Genomic DNA, 18,866 nt, shown 5'->3' with positions numbered 1-18,866 from the left:
ACAGCTCCCAGAGCTGTTCAGACCTCCAGTGCACAGCTCATGTGCAGAGGTGGGGAAGTCAGCTAAGGACCCACTTCATTCTATCCAGAAGCATAAGACAAAGAGAAACTGAATGAGTGGCCAGAAGAGGGAGTGTTCACCGGGGAGGGCTGGACCTCTGGGGTTTCTGGTGACCTGGTGGTAGAGCCACCTGGATAACGTGTGCTGATCAAGTGAACAGGTGAAACAGGCCAGGCTTTGGACTGTGGAAGGGGAGCAAGGGGAATGAAGAAAGCACCAGACAGTTCCCATGGAAGTTTATTTTATGTTCCTTGCAAACAATATGTGGCCCCAGCTGTGATTCCAGCTGCCCTCTCTGACTTCTGTTCCCTGAGCCTGGCTCCTGCTCTTCATTCAAACTGCACCAGCTGCATAAGCAAGGGCAGCGGGGGGCTCCATTGCATGTCAGCCCGCTGCATGGCTTGCAGCTGCTTCTGTATCTCAGCCTGCAACTGGCACAGCTTGTCCTTGTTCATGGGACCCCAGGAGAGGCCATGCAGGTACATGCAGCAGTCAACTGGGATGGGATAGACTACCTGCTTCAGCTCCATCAGCCCTGTCATGTGCTCCAGCAGGCTCAGGATGCAGGCACTGGAGACGGGGTTGTCGGAGAGGCTCAGGGAACTGAGGTGGGAGCAGCGACACAGGGTGGGCAGGAGGGCACTGAGGTGGGCATCCTTCAGCCAGCAGTGGTTCAGGTCTAGGTGTCGCAGTGTCCCTGAGACCTCCCTCAGCAGGGTCCCCAAGGGCCTAGGGACCAAGCAGGACAGGTTGTTGCCACTCAGATCCAGCTTCTTCAGGCAGGTGGTATGAGGGCTCTGGGACAAGTGGGCGATGTCAGTGTCCAGAAGCCTGCAGTAGCAGATCTCCAGGGAATGCAGTGGGACGCACAGACAGCTGAGGAGAGAAGGGTGGCTCTGTGAAGGGAGGGCCCAGGCCCCCTGCCCGGAACACCTACTTGTCCATGGAGGAGGCTAGTCCTATGGCCACCCCCTCATCAGGGAAGCCATTTACCAGCAGGGTCAGGAGCATGTCCTTTGGTGTCCCAAGGCCTGGCTCTCTCTCAACAGACCTACCAGGTCCTCCACGAACCCCTCCAACTCTAAGTTTCTCTTTGGTGAAAGGGAGACGCGCATTATCCATACCCAATATGACTGCTGAGAGGAGCCACTTGAAAGAGCTTATCTGAAGAGAAGTAACCATAGGCTGAGCCCATTATTCCTCAGGTTTGGGTTTGGGGAAGCTGCTGCTCAGGCTTCCATTTAAGCCAGGGCTGGGGGTCCTGAATGCCCTATCTTGAAATTTCTAGGAGACGTGCACAGAGTGGATACTGATTGTCCTTCGGGGCTCTGTACCCACCTGTCTGGGGCAGTATGAGCTCAGAAGAAGAGGCCTAACCTGTGCTGTCTCAGGATCTTTTCTTGGGGACCAGCATAACATTCAGCAGTGCCTGAAAATGTTTGTTGAGTAAATAAACTTATTATTAGGACAGGCGCAATGGCTCACACCTGTAACCCCAGGAATTTGGGGAGCCGCAGTGGGTGGATCACCTGAGGTCTGGAGTTCAAGACCAGTCTGGCCAACATGGTGAAACCCTGTCTCTACTAAAAATGCAAAAATTAGCCAGGAGTGGTGGCCCATGCCTGTAATCCTAGCTACTTGGGAGGCTGAGGCAGGAGAATCACTTGAACCTGGGAGGCAGAGATTGCAGTGAGCCGAGATCATGCCACTGCACTCCAGCCTGGGTGACAGAGACTCTGTCTCAAAAAAAAAAAAATTAAAAAATTAAATGAAATTCATGGAAGGCCACTGTTTTGGACTAAGCTCCTGCACTAGACCTCAAAAGACCAAAGCAAACTAGAATGCAGTCACTTGTGCTAAGTGCCAGGTAATCAAACTGAACTTTGAAACTGGTCAGTTTTCCAAAAAACAGGAGATTCACACCAACCAATTAGAAGGGGCCCAGGATGATAAGTGCCCTCTGTTTTAACCCCATAAGGAAAGTAACTGTCAACTGACCAATCTGCTTTTTGTTTTGGCTTTTTTCATCACTTTTATGCTTACAAAGCCAGTCTCTTCTGCTCAGCTCATCAGAGCTCTTATTCTATTTTATAGAATGGGAGGCTGCCCCAATTTGTGAATCACAAACCTAAGCCAATTAGAAGGCCAGGCATGGTGGCTCATGCCTGTAATCTTAGTGCTTAGGGAGGCTGAGGTGGGAGGATGGCTTGAGGCCAGGAGCTCAAGACCAGCCTGGGCAGCAAAGCAAGACCTTGTCTCTACAAAAAAGTTTTAAAAAAATTCACAAGGTGTAGTGGTGCGCATCTGCAGTCTTAGCCACTTAGGAGGCTGAGGCGGGAGGGTAGCTTGAGCACAGGAGTTTGAGACTGCAGTGAGACATAATCGTGCCACTGCACTCTAGCCTGGGTGACAAAATGACGCCCTGTCTCTAAAGAGAAAAAAAAGCCAATTAGATCTTTAAACTAAATTTGTTGTAATTTTTTTTTGAGACAGGGTCTCTCTATTGCCCATGCTGGAGTGCAGTGGTGCAATCATGGCTCACTACAGCCTCACACTCCTGGGATCAAGCAATCCTCCTGCCTCGGCCTCCTGAGTAGCTGAGATTAAAGATGCACTATGCCCAGCTAATTTTTGTTTTTGTTTTGTTTTTGAGATGGAGTCTTGCTCTCCTGCCCAAGCTGCAGTGCAGTGGTGCAATCTTGGCTCACTATAACCTCCACTTTCTGGGTTCAAGAGATTCTCCTGCCTCAGCCTCCCGAGCAGCTAGGATTACAGGCACATGTCACCATGTCCGGCTAATTTTGGTATTTTTAGTAGAGATGGGGTTTCGCCATGTTGGCCAGGCTGGTCTCAAACTCTTAACCTCAAGTGATCCGCGTGCCTCTGCCTCCCAAAGTGCTGGGATTACAGGCATGAGCCACCATGATTGGCCTTAATTTTTGTATATTTATTTGTAGAAATGGGGTCTCACTTTGTTGCCCAGGCTGGTTTCCAACTTGGCCTCAAGCAAGCTTCCCACTTAAGCCTCCCAAAGTGGATTTTATTTTTTATAGCAACATGCATTTTCTCCATCAAATATGTTTCCAAAGTAGATCCCAGCCATCAGCTGCATCTGAACCCTGGGTTCCCAGGCTGTGCCCACAATTCCATGAGCATCTAAGAATGGGCCCCATTTCCTGTCTTGTTCCCCTGTCCTGACCTCACTTGGGAGTATTCAGGGGACTCTTCGGACGCCCCTGCCTACCCATTCACCTGAGCATGTAATGTAGGTTGCCTGAGAGGTAGGAGTAAGACAGGTGCAGCTTCTGGAGGTGGCCCAGCCTGGTAAGGTGGGAGAGGAAGTAGCTGGAGGGCCGCTTGCCCCGCGAAGAGAAGGCCCAGTTGTAGTAGACGAGCTTGAGGCTGCGCAGGTTCAAGATCCTTCCCAGCTGTGTGGCAGATAGGTTTGGATCTGACAATGCCCAGAACGAGTCAAACCAGTCAAACACCTCCAGCTCCTGGATGAAATCCAGCTTGAGCGTCTTCAGGATCCCCAGAAGACTGTGGAGGGGCATCTCCTCAAAGTGCAACTTCCTACAGCAGAGATGCAGGGCCCTGTGGCTCTGTTCCACTTTCGTCAGGAGGCTGGAGAGGAACTTATCTAACTTGAAGGGGCCTCGCAGGAAAAGATCAATGTGTATTTCCACTGCTTCCCATGGCTGCTTTGGTCCTTTTTTCGTGTTCTCTGCTGGCTTGGGCCTGGCCGTGGCCTGGGGCATCTCTGACTTGACTGCTGATGGTAACCAAAATGGGAACTTGGCCAAGGCTTCAGAAGCCCCTTTACTGTGGACTTGCTCAGAGTCCAGGGTGAAATCCAATATCCTCAGTTTTGACTTCCTGCGGGGAGACGGGTGTGATGAGATGCTGGGGAGCCCAGGTAAGATGAGTGGCAGCAGCCCTGGGCTGCTCTCCAGGCCCCAGCAGCAGCCCGCCTCGCCTCTCCTCTCCAATAGGCTTTTCCTCCCTCACTCAGGCTCCTTGCCAGCCCCTATTCCTCATACAGCTTGTACCACCACCCCTAGAAGGTAAAAAGCCCTCTCCTTAAAGCCTTGTAGCTGTACCATCAACCACTTAACTCAGAAACATATAGTTTCCCCACTTGTCCCTCTAGCCAATTTAACGCTCCCCTCCCCTGGATCTCAGCTCACCCTCCCTCTGGCTCTGAACTGAGGTCTTGCTCCCAGCATCCCCCTTACCTGGGACAAGCCCTGTGGGCAGAAAAGGCCTCCAGCCCATCCACCACAGCTAGCAGGCTGTCTTGGTTGGGCCACTGCACTATCAGAGAGCCCAGACAGAGAAAGGGGAAGGGCCAGGCCTGCACCAAGGCCTTCAGAGCCTTTCTGCACCCCTTGGCAAATGCAGCAGTGAGTAGTGGCGGGAAAAGGTTCACTGTGAGCTGTTCCAACACCAGTAGAACTGAAGCCTCATTGCTCAGCAGGCTGTGGGCTGCAAGTTCCAAGAGGCTGAGGGGTGCTGGGTGGTTCACCTCCATGGACCTGGAGCAGAAGAAGGCAGAAATCCTCAGAAGACTAATGGCTCAGCATCGCTCCCAGGCCAGTGTGGGAGATGCAAGCCTTTTGCATCTGTGACAGAACCAAATGCTGGCCCCTCCCTCCATTCAAGACCAAAACCCCACAATTCAGATCTTGTAAGCCTGAGACCCTGGAGCCCTAAGGCCCTGGGGACATGGGATCCAGAACCTCAGGGGTTTAGATCTATTCCTTGCTAGGCTGTAGAGGCTTGGACTTGACCCACACTTTCCTCTTCTGCCTTCACCATTAAGATCATGAACACCTAACTAAGGACACTGTCCCAAAACTCCACATCAATTCTCCCAAAGCGTATGTAGATTCTGAGCAGTTCTCATCACTTCCAGTTTTACCAAGCCATTATCTCTTGCCCTCATTACTGCAGTGGCCTTCTAACTTGTCTCTCTGCTTCTGTCCTTGTGTGCCCTGTGGTCAAAGTCAGATCATGACATTCCTTTGCTCAAAACTCTAGTGGCTTCATTTTCACTGTGAATGCAATCCACCCTGCAGCTGCCCTCAGAGTCTAGCATCCGAGCGTCTCAGGGCCCACCTCCTGTCACTCCCCTCACTATTCACTCTGCACCAGCAACCTACACTGGACTCCATTTCTCTCCTCAAACACCAGCAACACCCCGCTTCAGGGCCTTTGCACTTCCTGTTCCCTCTGCCTAGAAGTGTCTTCTCCCAAATATCCTCATGGCTGGCCCCCTTACTTCATTCAGGTTTCTGTTAAAATTTCACCATGACAGGCCTTCCGTGACCACCCAAGTAGAATTGCACTCCCATCCCTTAATTACAGCTTTATCTTTCCTAACCTGATTTACAGCACTTCTTATATCACCACTTTTCTGTTTCTGTCTCTCTTACACACATACACAGACACACACATGCACACGCGCACATAAATGCACGCAGTCGTGTATTATCTGTCTCCCCTCTGCTAAATTATAAGCTCCATGAAAAATGGGGCTGTGTCTGCTTTCATTACTGCTGTAGTCTGAGTGATAAACATAGTTTCTGACATACACCAGACAAGCAGGATATATTTTAAATGCATTTCAAGAGCAAGTTTGCACAATAGACACCACAATCCCACTGATGGAGTTGAGGGTAATGTGGAATGGAGGGTTTTTTTTTATGCTCTCACAGAGCATCAGGTTCAGGTTAGTTATGGATTCTTTCAACTGCCCAAATTCCTCCTTTTTTCTGCCCAGTGAAATGCGGGAGTGTAGCCCCATCCCATCACTTTCCACAGTCCACCAAGAGCAGGGCTTTGTGCAAGGAGGGGGATGTTCTAGACCTGCACTGTCTGATGCAGGAGCCCCAAGCCACATGTGGCTACGGAGTACTTGAAATGTGGTTAGCGTGACTAAAGAACTGAATTTTAAATTAAATTAAATTCTAATTAATTACAATCTAAATAGCTTCATGTAGCTAGATGCTACACTTCTGGACGGCAGAGTTCTAGAATCTATGCTAGTCAGAGACAAGAAACATTCATTCACAGTCTCACAAGCTATGAAATCTATTTGTATGAGGCCACTACGGCCTTGGCAACAAACTGGGCAAGGACAAAGGACAGTATAAGAAAGGACAATTGCCGGGCGCGGTGGCTCACGCCTGTAATCCCAGCACTTTGGGAGGCTGAGGCGGGTGGATCACGAGGTCAGGAGATCGAGACTATCCTGGTTAACACGGTGAAACCCCGTCTCTACTAAAAATAGAAAAAATTAGCCGGGCGCAGTGGCGGGCGCCTGTAGTCCCAGCTACTAGGGAGGCTGAGGCAGGAGAATGGCGTGAACCCGGGAGGCAGAGCTTGCAGTGAGCCGAGATCGTGCCACTGCACTCTAGCCTGGGCGAAAGAGCAAGACTCCGTCTCAGAAAAAAAAAAAAAAAAAAAAAGAAAGGACAATTATTGGCCAATCATACATTGGAAGCTATCTAGCAAAGGCTTAAATACTAGCAAATCAAATCAAAGGCCTGGCACACTAAATCTATAAATATCTCTTACAAATAGTGATCAAGTACGATTGAGCAAGAATGGTTAATGTTAGGTTTATTAATTATTAATGTCAATGCATTTGAGAAAATCAAAGAAGAAATAGAAGGGAAGGTTCTGAACCTGATATTTAGTAGTGGTGTTTTATAAACATTGTTTTTTTGTTTGAGACGGAGTCTTGCCTGTCGCCTAGGCTGGAGTGCAGTGGCACAATCTTGGCTCATTGCAAGCTCCACCTCCTGGGTTCATGCCATTCTCCTGCCTCAGTCTCCCGAGTAGCTGGGACTACAGGCACCCGCCACCACACCCGGCTAATTTTTTGTATTTTTAGTAGAGACGGGGTTTCACCGTGTTAGCCAGGATGATCTTGATCTCCTGACCTCGTGATCCGCACGCCTCGGCCTTCCGAAGTGTTGGGATTACAGGCGTGAGCCACCGCGCCCGGCCAACATTGCTTTTAAAGTTAGAAACAAGATGAAGATGGTGTGGCCACCATGAGAGTGTGCCCTGCACCTCCAACTCAGGAAATGCACCTGACCAAGGGCCCCACCCGCTGCCCTTAGGAATCCCTGGCAGCCTTAAGGCCCAAGTCACACCACCACATACTGCTCACCAACAATGACTGGGGACAGATCAGTTCCTGGGAGACAATGTGACAGACTAGTTCCTGGGAGACACCACTCCTCTGACAACCACCTTTGGCTTGAGGACTCCCTGATGGCTTTGCTAAATCTTCCTGAGTGCACGTTTCCACCCAACCTTCCCTCCAGTTCTGCTTCACCAAACACAGCGATGTAGGTTTGTGGGGTCTCCATGCCTTCCCACTCACCCCTCAATGCCCCTCATGGGGGCTCCCCTAGTAAAAATCCTTGCATGTTTTTCCATCTTGGTATCTGCTTCTAGCAGGACTTTGATGCAGTTCAGGATGTGCCTTCCCAAAATACAGCAACTTGGCATACTGAATATTTTAAGCTGAAGGAATTTGAGAAATGGCATGGGCAGGCAGGATTTTCTGAGCTTCCCCTGTAGTAGGTATAAGACCCTCTTGTGAGAAGTGCTCCCCCTATACCGGGAGGAAAGGCATATCCTTATTTCCAAAGACGAAGGCTTGCCAAGAGGGATCTGGACACACAGGCCCGCTGTTCCGCCACTTTATTACACTTGGCTCATACTCTCATACTTCTTTTGTCTTATCATTATTTCTCCATGACTAATCAAAATTTTTTTCTATATATATAAACATACATATATATATAATATGTGTGTGTGTGTGTGTGTGTGAGAGAGACAGAGAAAGAAAGAGAGAGAGAGAGAGAGAGGAGCTGTATCATGGGTATTTTTGTTGATGTCTGAATTAGAAACAAGCATGCACACTATCAACATTGTTTGGGAAAGTTGTAGCCGGTGCAGTAAGACACATAACAATAGGGTTGTCTAGGGCAATAAAAAGAGGCAAACGATTACGTACATAGTGTAGAAAAAAAATGGTGTTGCGGCTCAGAATGCCACCCCAAAATATAGAACTTTGAAGGTGTCTCTCTGACTTTTCCCTGCCTTTCTGTGTGAGAGCTAGTCATAAAGGAATTCTCTGACCTTCCTTTCCTGAAAGTAGGTAGTGAGACCTCTACCCCATGCAACAGGTGTCCTGTCCTATACCAGGAGGAAACAAATGCTACAAAGAGGGGCCAAGAAGAATCTGAACGAACAGGCCTTGCTAAGTTCTCCCCAGCTTATTACCATTAGACCACAGGCTTTTTGTCCAATCATACTTGTACATGACTGTCCATCCTTCATCAAACCTAAGCATAGATATATACAGATAGTCAGGTGCAGTGGCATGCACCTGTAATCCCAGGTACTTGGGAGGCTGAGGCAGGAGGACTGCTTGAGCCGAGGAATTCAAGGCCAGTCAGGGCAATATAGTAAGACCCCAGTCTCTAAAAAAATTTTTAAATTAAGAACTACAGTTCTCCCTGGGTCTTTAAGTCTTCATTCCCGAAGGTTCCTGTGTCATGCAAAACTTTGATAAATTTGTTATGGTGTCCTCTTGTTAATCTGCCTTTTTAAAATAGGGGTATCAGCAAAGACCCTTGAGATGGGTGAGGAAAAGCTATGATTTTTTCTCCTCTACAATGGAAAGCAATGGATCCTCTGTAATGTACTCTTCTGGGCTATCACATTTGAGTCCTGTTCATTATCTTTGAGCTATTTTTTAACTTTATAAGTTGTAGGTAACTGATAGACATATAAATTCTGTCTGGTCTGGTAATGATTTTCTCCTAACTTCTACCTGTGGAAAATTTTGTCTCCATCTGAAATTCATCTCAACATCCCTTCATGTCATATAAATATGTGCTGTCTTAACTCTTCTTTAACATCTGCCTGGTACTTCATATTATATGAGTAAAATAAATTCTTTAATACATGTTAATTTTTATATCTATATAAAGTCACAATTCTACTTTTCTGAAAATTATCTTTTAACAATTGAAAGCTAAAAATGATCTGGCTACAGGCAGAGCCTTCTAAGAATGAAGTTGTCATAAATCCTCTCTTTAGGAGAGCTTCACTCCCAGACAGGGCCACTTGCAATGGGATGAGAAACTGTATAAGCAAACATTATCACCAAGTGTCATACCTTCCATTTATTCTCCTAAAAGGCCATTTATCTTTCCCATGGAAACCCTTTCTCCCTTCACCCTTTCCCCTATAAAGTTGGTATATAAATCCCTATCTCGGCCGGGCACGGTGGCTCACGCTTGTAATCCCAGCACTTAGGGAGGCTGAGGCGGGCGGATCACGAGGTCAGGAGATCGAGACCATGGTGAAACCCCATCTCTACTAAAAAAGTACAAAAAAATTAGCCAGGCGTGGTGGCGGGCACCTGTAGTCCCAGCTACTCAGAGAGGCTGAGGCAGGAGAATGGCGGGAACCCGGGAGGCAGAGCTTGCAGTGAGCCAAGATTGCGCCACTGCACTCCAGCCTGGGTGACAGAGCGAGACTCCGTCTCAAAAAAAAAAAAAAAAAAAAAAAAAATTCCTATCTCTAGCTCTTCAGGGAGCTTCTCATTTCATTGCTGCCCCACACACATGTAAATAAATCTTGTCTTTTCTCCTGTTAATCTGTCTTTTGTTTGGTTACTTTTTCCCCCTGTTAATCTGTTAATTTGCTCATTTGCAGCTCCCACACACTACTGAACCTGAGCCGGCAGAGGAAAAGCTTTCCCTCCCAGCACAGTTACATAAGATATCTACAATAGTCAAATTCATAAAGACAGTAAGAATGGAGGTTTCCAGGAGCTTGGGTGGGGGAGAAATGACACAAGACAGGGACCCCCTCTTAGGGGCCTTGAAGCTCCCAAACATAAAAAAATTTAAAACTCTTGAGATCCTCCAAGGGAAATTCTAGATATCTAGCTAGTCCTAAAAAATAAATAAGTAACTCGGGGCTGGGTGTGGTGGCTCATGCCTGTAATCCTAGCACTTTGGGAGGCTGAGGCAGGCAGATCACTTGAGGCCAGGAGTTCAAGACCAGCCTGGCCAACATGGTGAAATCCCATCTCTACTAAGTGGTGCACGCCTGTAGTCCCAGCTACTCAGGAGGCTGAGGCGTGACAATCGCTGGAACCCAGGAGGTGGAGGTTGCAGTGAGCCAAGATTGCGCCACTGCTCTCCCACCTGGGTGACAGAGCAAAACTCCCTTTCAAAAAACAAATACGTAAAAATAAATAAATAAGTAACTTGATAAACAAAAAGTTATCATGTTTTGTAGGGTCTTATTTTAAAAAAAGATAGGGGCCAGGTGCGGTGGCTCACGCCTGTAATCCCAGCACTTTGGGAGGCCGAGGCGGGTGGATCACAAGGTCAGGAGATCGAGACCATCCTGGCTAACACAGTGAAACCCCGTCTCTACTAAAAATACAAAAAAAATTAGCCGGGTGTGGTGGTGGGCGCCTGTAGTCCCAGCTACTCGGGAGGCTGAAGCAGGAGAATGGCGTGAACCCAGGAGGCGGAGCTTGCAGTGAGCCGAGATTGCGCCACTGCACTCCAGCCTGGGCGACAGAGCGAGACTCCGTCTCAAAAAAAAAAAAAAAAAAAGATAATAGTACCCTAAAATAATTGCCAAGGAAATTAGATCCAAAGATGTTCAATTTTCCTATAAAAACTAAAAATAACATCTTAACATATATCTCTGAGTTGTCTTCCAGAAGCCTGGACCCTCATCAAATGCAACCGTTGGCTCATGGACCTTTGATAAGAGAGTTGAGGACTGAATTTTGACCACCATTCTTTGTTCTAAATTTCTTCCTGAGGGGGCCGGGTGTAGTGGCTCACAGCTGTAATCCCAGCACTTTGGGAAGCCGAGGTGGGTGGATCATCTGAGGTCAGGAGTTTGAGACCAGCCTGGGAAACATGGCAAAACCCCGTCTCTATAAAAAATACAAAAATTAGCCGGGCCTGGCAGCACGTGTCTGTAGCTCCAGCTACTTGGGAGGCTGAGGTGTGAGGAACGCTTGAGCCTGGGAGGTGAAGGTTGCAGTGGGCCAAGATTGTACCACTCCACTCCAGCCTGGGCAACAGAGTGAGCCAAGATTGTACCACTCCACTCCAGAGTGCACCATTCCACTCCAGAGCCTGGGCAAAATCAATAAATAAACACGTTAAAGATGTTATTTAACTGGTTACTGACGAAACTGAGAAGGTGTTAAAATCAGTTCTAGGGAGAATCCAAAATAAGATCCAGAATATCGAAATGAATACGCAAATGGAGGTAAAATTGGCTTCCAGTAGGCAGAGAAGCCAACTGAATAGGACAAAATGTACAGAGACAAGAATTATGTTGCAGTGCTATCACCAGTCTTCTAAAGTAGCTCAAAACAATGAAAGACGAGAGACAATCTGGAAGGGTTGTGATCCACTTCAGTGGAAAACTATCCTATCCACCTAGGATAGGATAGAATCCATCACTCAGCCAGCTTATTCATCCCAAGCCATACTAGATTCAAGTTTGAGTTCTATGAGACAGACTAAAATTTACAGGGCTATTTCATTACCAAATTCTAAAACATAAATTGAAAATGATGTCTCTAAAAATTAAACTACTGACCAATCTCACTTACGAATATCAATGCAATGGTACTGTTAAGACAGTTAATTGGGAAGTCATGAGGCTAAGATGTCTCCAGCACTTTGAGTTCCTACCTAAGCCAACCAAAACCCAATTCAATGTAAAAAGTAAAATGAAATTTAAGCTTAACCAATCAGAAACTGCCAACTAACCTCTAACTGGGGACTTCCCACTTTAACCAATCAAATATGTTTTCTTTGTCTTGTTTCTGTGAATACTTTATCAAATTTCCTCTGTTGCCCCCTTTCCTACCCACCCACAGTGGAGCACTGAACTACTTGTGGTCTGGTGCTGCCTGATTCATGAATCAATGAATGCTCAAATAAAGTCATTCAAATTTTATTGTGCCTAAATTTATCTTTTAACAGCATCCAGCAGCACATGAAAATAATAATGGAGTATGAGTAAATGAGAAATATTAGTAATGCAAAGAGAGTCCAATATGAGCAAATCAAGTCACCATATATAATAAAATTTACCAAGTTAATAGGACAAAAGATGGAAAAAAGAAACACCTCACAAAATAATTTCCCAAAAGAAAAAAATATGGCCGGGTGCGGTGGCTCATGCCTGTAATCCCAGAACTTTGGGAGGCCGAGGCGGGCGGATCACGAGGTCAGGAGATCGAGACCATCCTGGCTAACACGGTGAAACCCCATCTCTATTAAATATACAAAGAATTAGCAGGGCGGGGTGGCACGTGCCTGGAGTCCCAGCTACTCGGGAGGCTGAGGCAGGAGAATTGCTTCAACTGGGGAGGCGGAGGTTGCAGTGAGCCAAGATTGCGCCACTGCACTCCAGCCTGGGTGGCAGAGCCAGACTCCGTCTCAAAAAAAAAAAAAAAATTGTAAGGATTATTACATATTTTATTTAAAAAGTAAAGATCATTAATTATACTACTATCCTCGATAATCTGAAATTTAGAAAAGGATGTCTTAACAAAACAGTTCATTTCTAGTTTATTTATAGTTTAGTGAAATTGAAAATAACTGCAAGGGGATTATTAAATGAACCATAATACATACAATATGAGGGAATACCAGTAATTATGTTAAATGGTAATAAATGTATTTCAAGTAGAATGAGATCATTTGGACAGGCTATTAATTTTTTTTTGTTTTTTGAGATGGAGCCTCACTCTGTCTCCAGGCTGGAGTGCAGTGGCGTGACCTCGGCTCACTGCAACCTCCCCTCCCGGGTTCAAGCAATTCTTCTGCCTCAGCCTCCTGACTAGCTGGAACTACAGGCGTGCGCCACCACACCCAGCTAATTTTTGTATTTTTTTTTTTAGTAGAGACGGGGTTTCACCATGTTGGCCAGGATGGTCTCAATCTCTTGACCTCGTGATCTGCCCGCCTTGGCCTCCCAAAGTGCTGGGATTACAGACGTGAGCTGCCGCGCCTGGACTTAATTTTTTTTAAAGCATAAACAGGTTTACTGTGTAGTGTGCTTGATTATATTAAGATATACAGCTGGGTGCAGTGGCTCATGCCTGTAATCCCAGCACTTTGGGAGGCCGAGGCAGGTGTATTGCCTGAGCCCAGGAGTTTGAGACCAGCCTGGGCAATGTGGCGAAACTCCATCTCTACTGAAAATACAAAAAAGTAGCCGGGCATAGTGGCATGCACCTGTAGTCCCAGCTACTTGGGAGGCTGAGGTGGGAGAATCACCTGAGCCTGAGAGGTAAAGGCTGCAGTGAGCCGAGATTGCACCACTGCACTCCAGCCTGGGTAACTGGAGTGAGACCCTGTAACAACAACAACAACAACAACAAAACAACACATTTACATGCTACAAGTAAGTCTTAAAGTGAAAACAGCAAGATGTTATTGGGGCTGTTTTTCACTCTCCTCTTCAAAAAGTGCTATAAACATTCTTATCAGTGCTCAGGTATTCCTTTTAACTGGCTTGTTTATATTTCTCTAGGGGCTGGGGGAGGGAGACTATGGGAAGTGTACTTGAGACTCCTTTTGTGGTAAAGTCTAAGTAGGCCTACTTCAAGTCTAAACCTTCCAGCCAGATTAAATGATACAAACATGGGAAAATAAAAAGAAAATGGAATTAAATGACCATTGAATCACTACCCAGGACTGTACATTTTAAAATTACAATAGTAACTCTTAACAGTTAACATTAGAGAAGTGTTTAATATCAGTTTACAACCACTACTTTATTTAATCATCACACAATACAAAATTTAAAACGTCTGTAGTACCTTAATTCCATTTTACCACTGAGGAACACTTTGCTTGAGTAACGCAGGAAAGAACTGGAGCTAAGTTGTTTTTTTTTTTTTTTTTTTTCTGAGATGGAGTCTTTCTCTGTCGCCCAGGCTGGAGTGCAGTGGCCCGATCTCGGCTCACTGCAACCTCCGCCTCCTGGGTTCAAGCAGTTCTCCTGTCTCAGCCTCCCAAGTAGCTGGGATTACAGGCGTATGCCACCACGCCTAGATAATTGTTTTGTATTTTTAGTAGAGATGGGGTTACACCATGTTGGCCAGGCTGGTTTCGAACTCCTGATCTCAAGTGATCCGCCTGCCTTGGCCTCCCAAAAGGAGCTAATTTCTTAACACCACACACTGGTCTCTCCCCTGTGCAAAGTGCTCAACTCAAAGGGCAGTTCTGAAGACTAAATGTGAGGCTCTGCACAGGGGCTGATGCCTATACTCTCAGTGCCCTGGGAAGCCAAGGTGGGGAGATAGATGGCTTGGGGCCAGGGGTTTGACACCAGCCTGCACAACATATCAAAACCCTGTCTCCACAAAAAAAATAAAAATAAAGATTAAATGTGCATCCAGTACCTGCCATATAGTTAGTAGTCATTAAATGATAGCATTATTCTTAAATTATTAATATTTACTTGTGCATAGCCTGGGGTCCCACGTAGAGGTTTCCCAACCATTTTGTTCAATCCGTGTATTTCAATATTGTATGGTGCACAGGTGAAAGTGGGAATGCCTTCAAATCTGTGGTTCCATAAGTCAATAAAGGATTAAGGCAAGAAAACAGAAACACTCACGGTTGAAAATTTGTAACTCACCAGTTGGTGAAATTGTAAGTCAGGTTGATGTGGTAAGACAGTAACTGAGGAAATGGGACCGTCCTAGTTGCTGAACAATGTTCTAGTTGTGAGTCCACGAGTGGCAATACTTCGGAATGGCTACCACGTTCTGAAGAATGGCTCTTAGCATTTGCAGTCCAAAAATTAAATTTAGTCAGTATACAAATAATTATTTGGGCTCTTAGAGATTATCAAAATGAATCAAAGTAACCAAAAGACTAATCTTTAAACCATATTGTCAATTATGTATGTATACATAGAGATAAGCCTTTCCTTAGGGTGGGATATTACATCCCCTTATTGCCCTGGCATTGAGAACTCATTATTGCTCCCACATTGCTCACTGGAAATCATTTCCCTAACCAGAGCACTTCTTCCCTGAATCTGCTTTATTTTCTGTAGCATTCATCACTATCTGAACTTAGCTTATTTTCTTCTTGATTGCCTGTTTCCTTCCACTAGAGTGTCAGGCTCTTGAATGTTTGTTCACTGCCATATCCCCAGCTTCTAGCACAGAGCCTGAAATATACTGAATTTTTACTGAATAAGTGAATGTAATCTGGAGGTTGTAAATCTAAGTTATATGGAAGTCAGTGCAAACTCGTTTTCCTCAACAGGTAACAGTTCTTTTATGATTGGATTTTCTTTACCTGTTTCTGAGAGTCAGTTTGTGCTCTCAGGAATCCCCTCTTAAATACAATTTGTTAGGCTTAAGCTGAGTTATAGAGTAACTTGATTTGACTTTTGGTTCCACATTAATCATTCATTAAAAGAAAGCATGAGCTATAGGAGGGTCAGCTGTGGAGTAGGATGTGCAACTCATTCATTTCCTTATCATTTTATCACATATTAGCATCTTGTTAGGTGTAGGATAGAGAGCTCTCTGCTGCCTCATCAGTAATTACTCAGTAATTAAAAAATGGAATAGCAAAATTTTAATAGTTTTTCCAGCCAAAGGAAAATGCCCTTGAATGAAAATAGCTCCATACAGTGTCAAAAGAAAAAAAATCTCTATGCTGTAATAAATTTACCTTAATGACAAAGCAGTTTAGAACATATGGAGTGGAAGGAGCATCTAATTCAGACTTGGGAAGTCCAGGAATGCTTTGCAGAGGAAGCAGTACAAAAGCTGAGCCCTAAAGGATGTGTGGGAATAAGCCCGAAGGGGAGGGGGAACAAATGTTTGAAGCAGACAAAAGAGCAGGCATAGATACCCCGGAGCAAGACAGAGTTGGGTCTTACTGAAGAACTAAAAGAAGTGGCTCACGCCTGTAATCCCAGAACTTTGGGAGGCCAAGGCGGGCGGATCACGAGGTCAGGAGTTTGAGACCAGCCTGACCAACATGGTGAAACCCCCTCTCTACTAAAAATACAAAAATTAGCCGGACGTGGTGATGCACACCTGTAATCCCAGCTACTCAGGAGGCTGAGGTAGGAGAACTTCTTGAACCCGGGAGGTGGAGGTTGCAGTGAGCTGAGATCACGCCACTGCACCCCAGACTGGGCGACAAGAGTGAAACTCCGTCTCAAAAAAAAGTTCCATCTAGTGAGAACCTTTTTTTTTTTTTTTTTGAGACAGGGTCTCACTCTGTCACCCAGTCTGGAGTGCAGAGGCGTGATCCTGGCTCACTGCAGCCTGGACCTCCCGGGCTCAGGTGATCCTCCTATCTCAGCCTTCCAAGTAGCTGTGACTACAGGCCACGCCTAATTTTTTATTTACTTTTTTGGTAGAGATGGGGTTGCCCAGGCTGGTCTCGAACTCCTGGGCTCAAGTGATCCACCTGCTTCAGCCCCTCGAAGTGCTGGGATTATGGGGGTGAGCCACTGCACCAGGCCAATATTCCCTATTTTAAATTAACAAGCCAATAAAGTATATTATAGTCATATCTTTAAAATGTAAAACATAACTCCTTACGAAGGGAAGCAGATCAGCCCTGGATGTTTTTGTTTATTATTTGTTTATTTTTTTGGATGGAGTCTTGCTCTTGTTGCCCAGGCTGGAGTGCAGTGGTGTGATCTCAGCTCACTGCAACCTCTACCTCCTGGGTTCAAGCGATTCTCCTGCCTCAGCCTCCCCAGTAGCTGGGATTACAAGCGCCTGCTACCACGCCTGGCTAATTTTTTTTTTTTTTTTTTTGTATTTTTAGTAGAGACAGGGTTTCACCATCTTGGCCAGGCTGGTCTTGAACTCCTGACCTCGGGTGATCCACCTGCCTCGGCCTCCCAAAGTGCTGGGATTACAGGTGTGAGCCACTGCGCCCAGCCTGGATGTTTTATATTCTGCAGTTTGGTTCTGGTTAAATAGATGAGGCTTTAGCGATGTACAGTTTGGTACTGAAGTTTTGGCTCTACACTTACTGGTTGCATGACAGTGGACATTTTACTTAAGCTAAGCTTCAGCTTCCTCATCCATAAACTGAGGGCAGTAACAGAATCTACCTTCAGGGGGCGTTCAGGAGAGAGTCTTCCCTCCTGTTACTAAACCCTCAGGATGCCTACTCCTATTCTCTAACTCGGCAATGTTCCTGCAACCCTCTAGCCTCAGTGATTCTCTTTCTGTTACAAATCAATAAAGTAACCCTATCTCGTGATGTTAACCCCAAAGATATTTTAAGGAGGCAACAGGTTACCGCTAAGAATAATAAAGAACCCTTCGAATAGAGAAACCATGTTCTAACACAACGGTAAGGGAGCGCCCCCGTTGGGGTGATCGTTTGAACTGACCTAGGATTCCAGGGAAGGATAGAAGGGCCCTAAAACAATTAAATGAACATTACATCAGCAAGGGAGTTCTCGGAGCCTCTGTGGACAGCCTCACTTCAGAGCCGGTGGGATCTGCTTCCAGTCACAGCTGGGAACCCAGGGTCACAGAGGTGCCCTCCGGGAGCTGGCTTGGATGAGCTCAAAATGGCTGGCGGCTGTTGCGTGCCGTGGCGCAGCGTATCCGGCTGAACCGGAAGTCCGTTCCTGGCCGAGCTTTGCGGGCTGCCAGCTTAGTTTCTAGAGATTGGATGTGGCGGCAGGGCGCAGTGGCTCACGCCTGTAATCCCAGCACTTTGGGAGGTGGAGGCGGGCAGATCACGAGGCCAGGAGATCGAGACCATCCTGGCTAAAACGGTGAAACCCCGTCTCTACTAAAAATAGTAAAAAATTAGCCGGGCGTGGTGACGGGCACCTGTAGTCCCAGCTACTCGGGAGGCTGAGGCAGGAGAATGGCGTGAACCCGGGAGGCGGAGCTTGCAGTGAGCCGAGATCGCACCACTGCACTCCAGCCTGGGCGACGGAGTGAGACTCCGTCTGAAAAAGAAAAAAAAAAAAAAAAAGAGATTGGATGTGGCGAGGCCCTTCAGGGCCCAGGCATGGAGCCCTGTACTGGGTATTCATAAACCATTTCTGCAGGCTAGGCTAGGTTGGCCCTGAAAGCCCCAGGAAGCTGGGAGAGCCAGGGAGAGACATGATGGAGTTGTGGCAGGGTGAGATATGCCCCTTCCTCCTCCTAGGACTGGACGCAGAGAATTTGTATAAAGCTCTTTACTAACCGGAGTCTTAATTAAAGGAAAGAATTAAGGAAAGCCCTAAAGGATCTATGGGAGTGGGTATCTCCACCGTGGCCTTGGTCTCAGCCATTCCTCTTTTTTATTTTTTTGGGACAGGGTCTTACTCTGTTGCTCAGGCTGGAGTACAGTGGCACAATCTTGGCTCACTGCAAGCTCTGCCTCCTGGGTTCAAGCAGTTCTCCCACCTCAGCCTGGCAAGTAGCTGGGATTACAGGTGTGAGACACCATGCCTGGCTAATTTTTGTATTTCTTGTAAAGATGGGGTTTCACCATGTTGCCCAGGTTGGCCTCGAACTCCTGAGCTCAAGCCATCCACCTGCCTCGGCCTCCCAGAGTGCTAGGATTACAGGCGTGAATCACCGTGCCTAGCCGCAGCCATTCCTCTAGGGGTTTTCTTACAGTTTAGGAGTTATATAGCAACACAAGCTGCGATCTAAAGTCACAGGCTCGGTGGCTCATGCCTGTAATCCCAGCACTTTGGGAGGCTGAGGCTGG

General features: G+C 46.6%; 1 protein-coding gene across 1 annotated transcript; it reads right to left on the bottom strand.

Moving 5' to 3' along the window:
• Positions 1 to 279: 279 nt before the first annotated feature.
• LOC129467312 (melanoma antigen preferentially expressed in tumors-like) lies at positions 280 to 17,750 on the bottom strand. The gene is given in 5 exon segments (XM_055251713.2): positions 280 to 428; positions 431 to 936; positions 3,313 to 3,936; positions 4,296 to 4,595; positions 17,592 to 17,750. Coding segments are annotated over 5 exon segments (1,467 nt in total). The 5' UTR covers positions 17,594 to 17,750; the 3' UTR covers positions 280 to 393.
• Between the last annotated feature and the right edge of the window lie 1,116 nt (positions 17,751 to 18,866).

The sequence above is a fragment of the Symphalangus syndactylus genome, chromosome 18 (assembly GCF_028878055.3).
Source record: "Symphalangus syndactylus isolate Jambi chromosome 18, NHGRI_mSymSyn1-v2.1_pri, whole genome shotgun sequence".
Taxonomy (NCBI): domain Eukaryota; kingdom Metazoa; phylum Chordata; class Mammalia; order Primates; family Hylobatidae; genus Symphalangus; species Symphalangus syndactylus.
The sequence above is the reverse complement of the archived record's forward strand: the minus strand, read 5'-3'. Positions and strand labels throughout refer to the sequence as shown.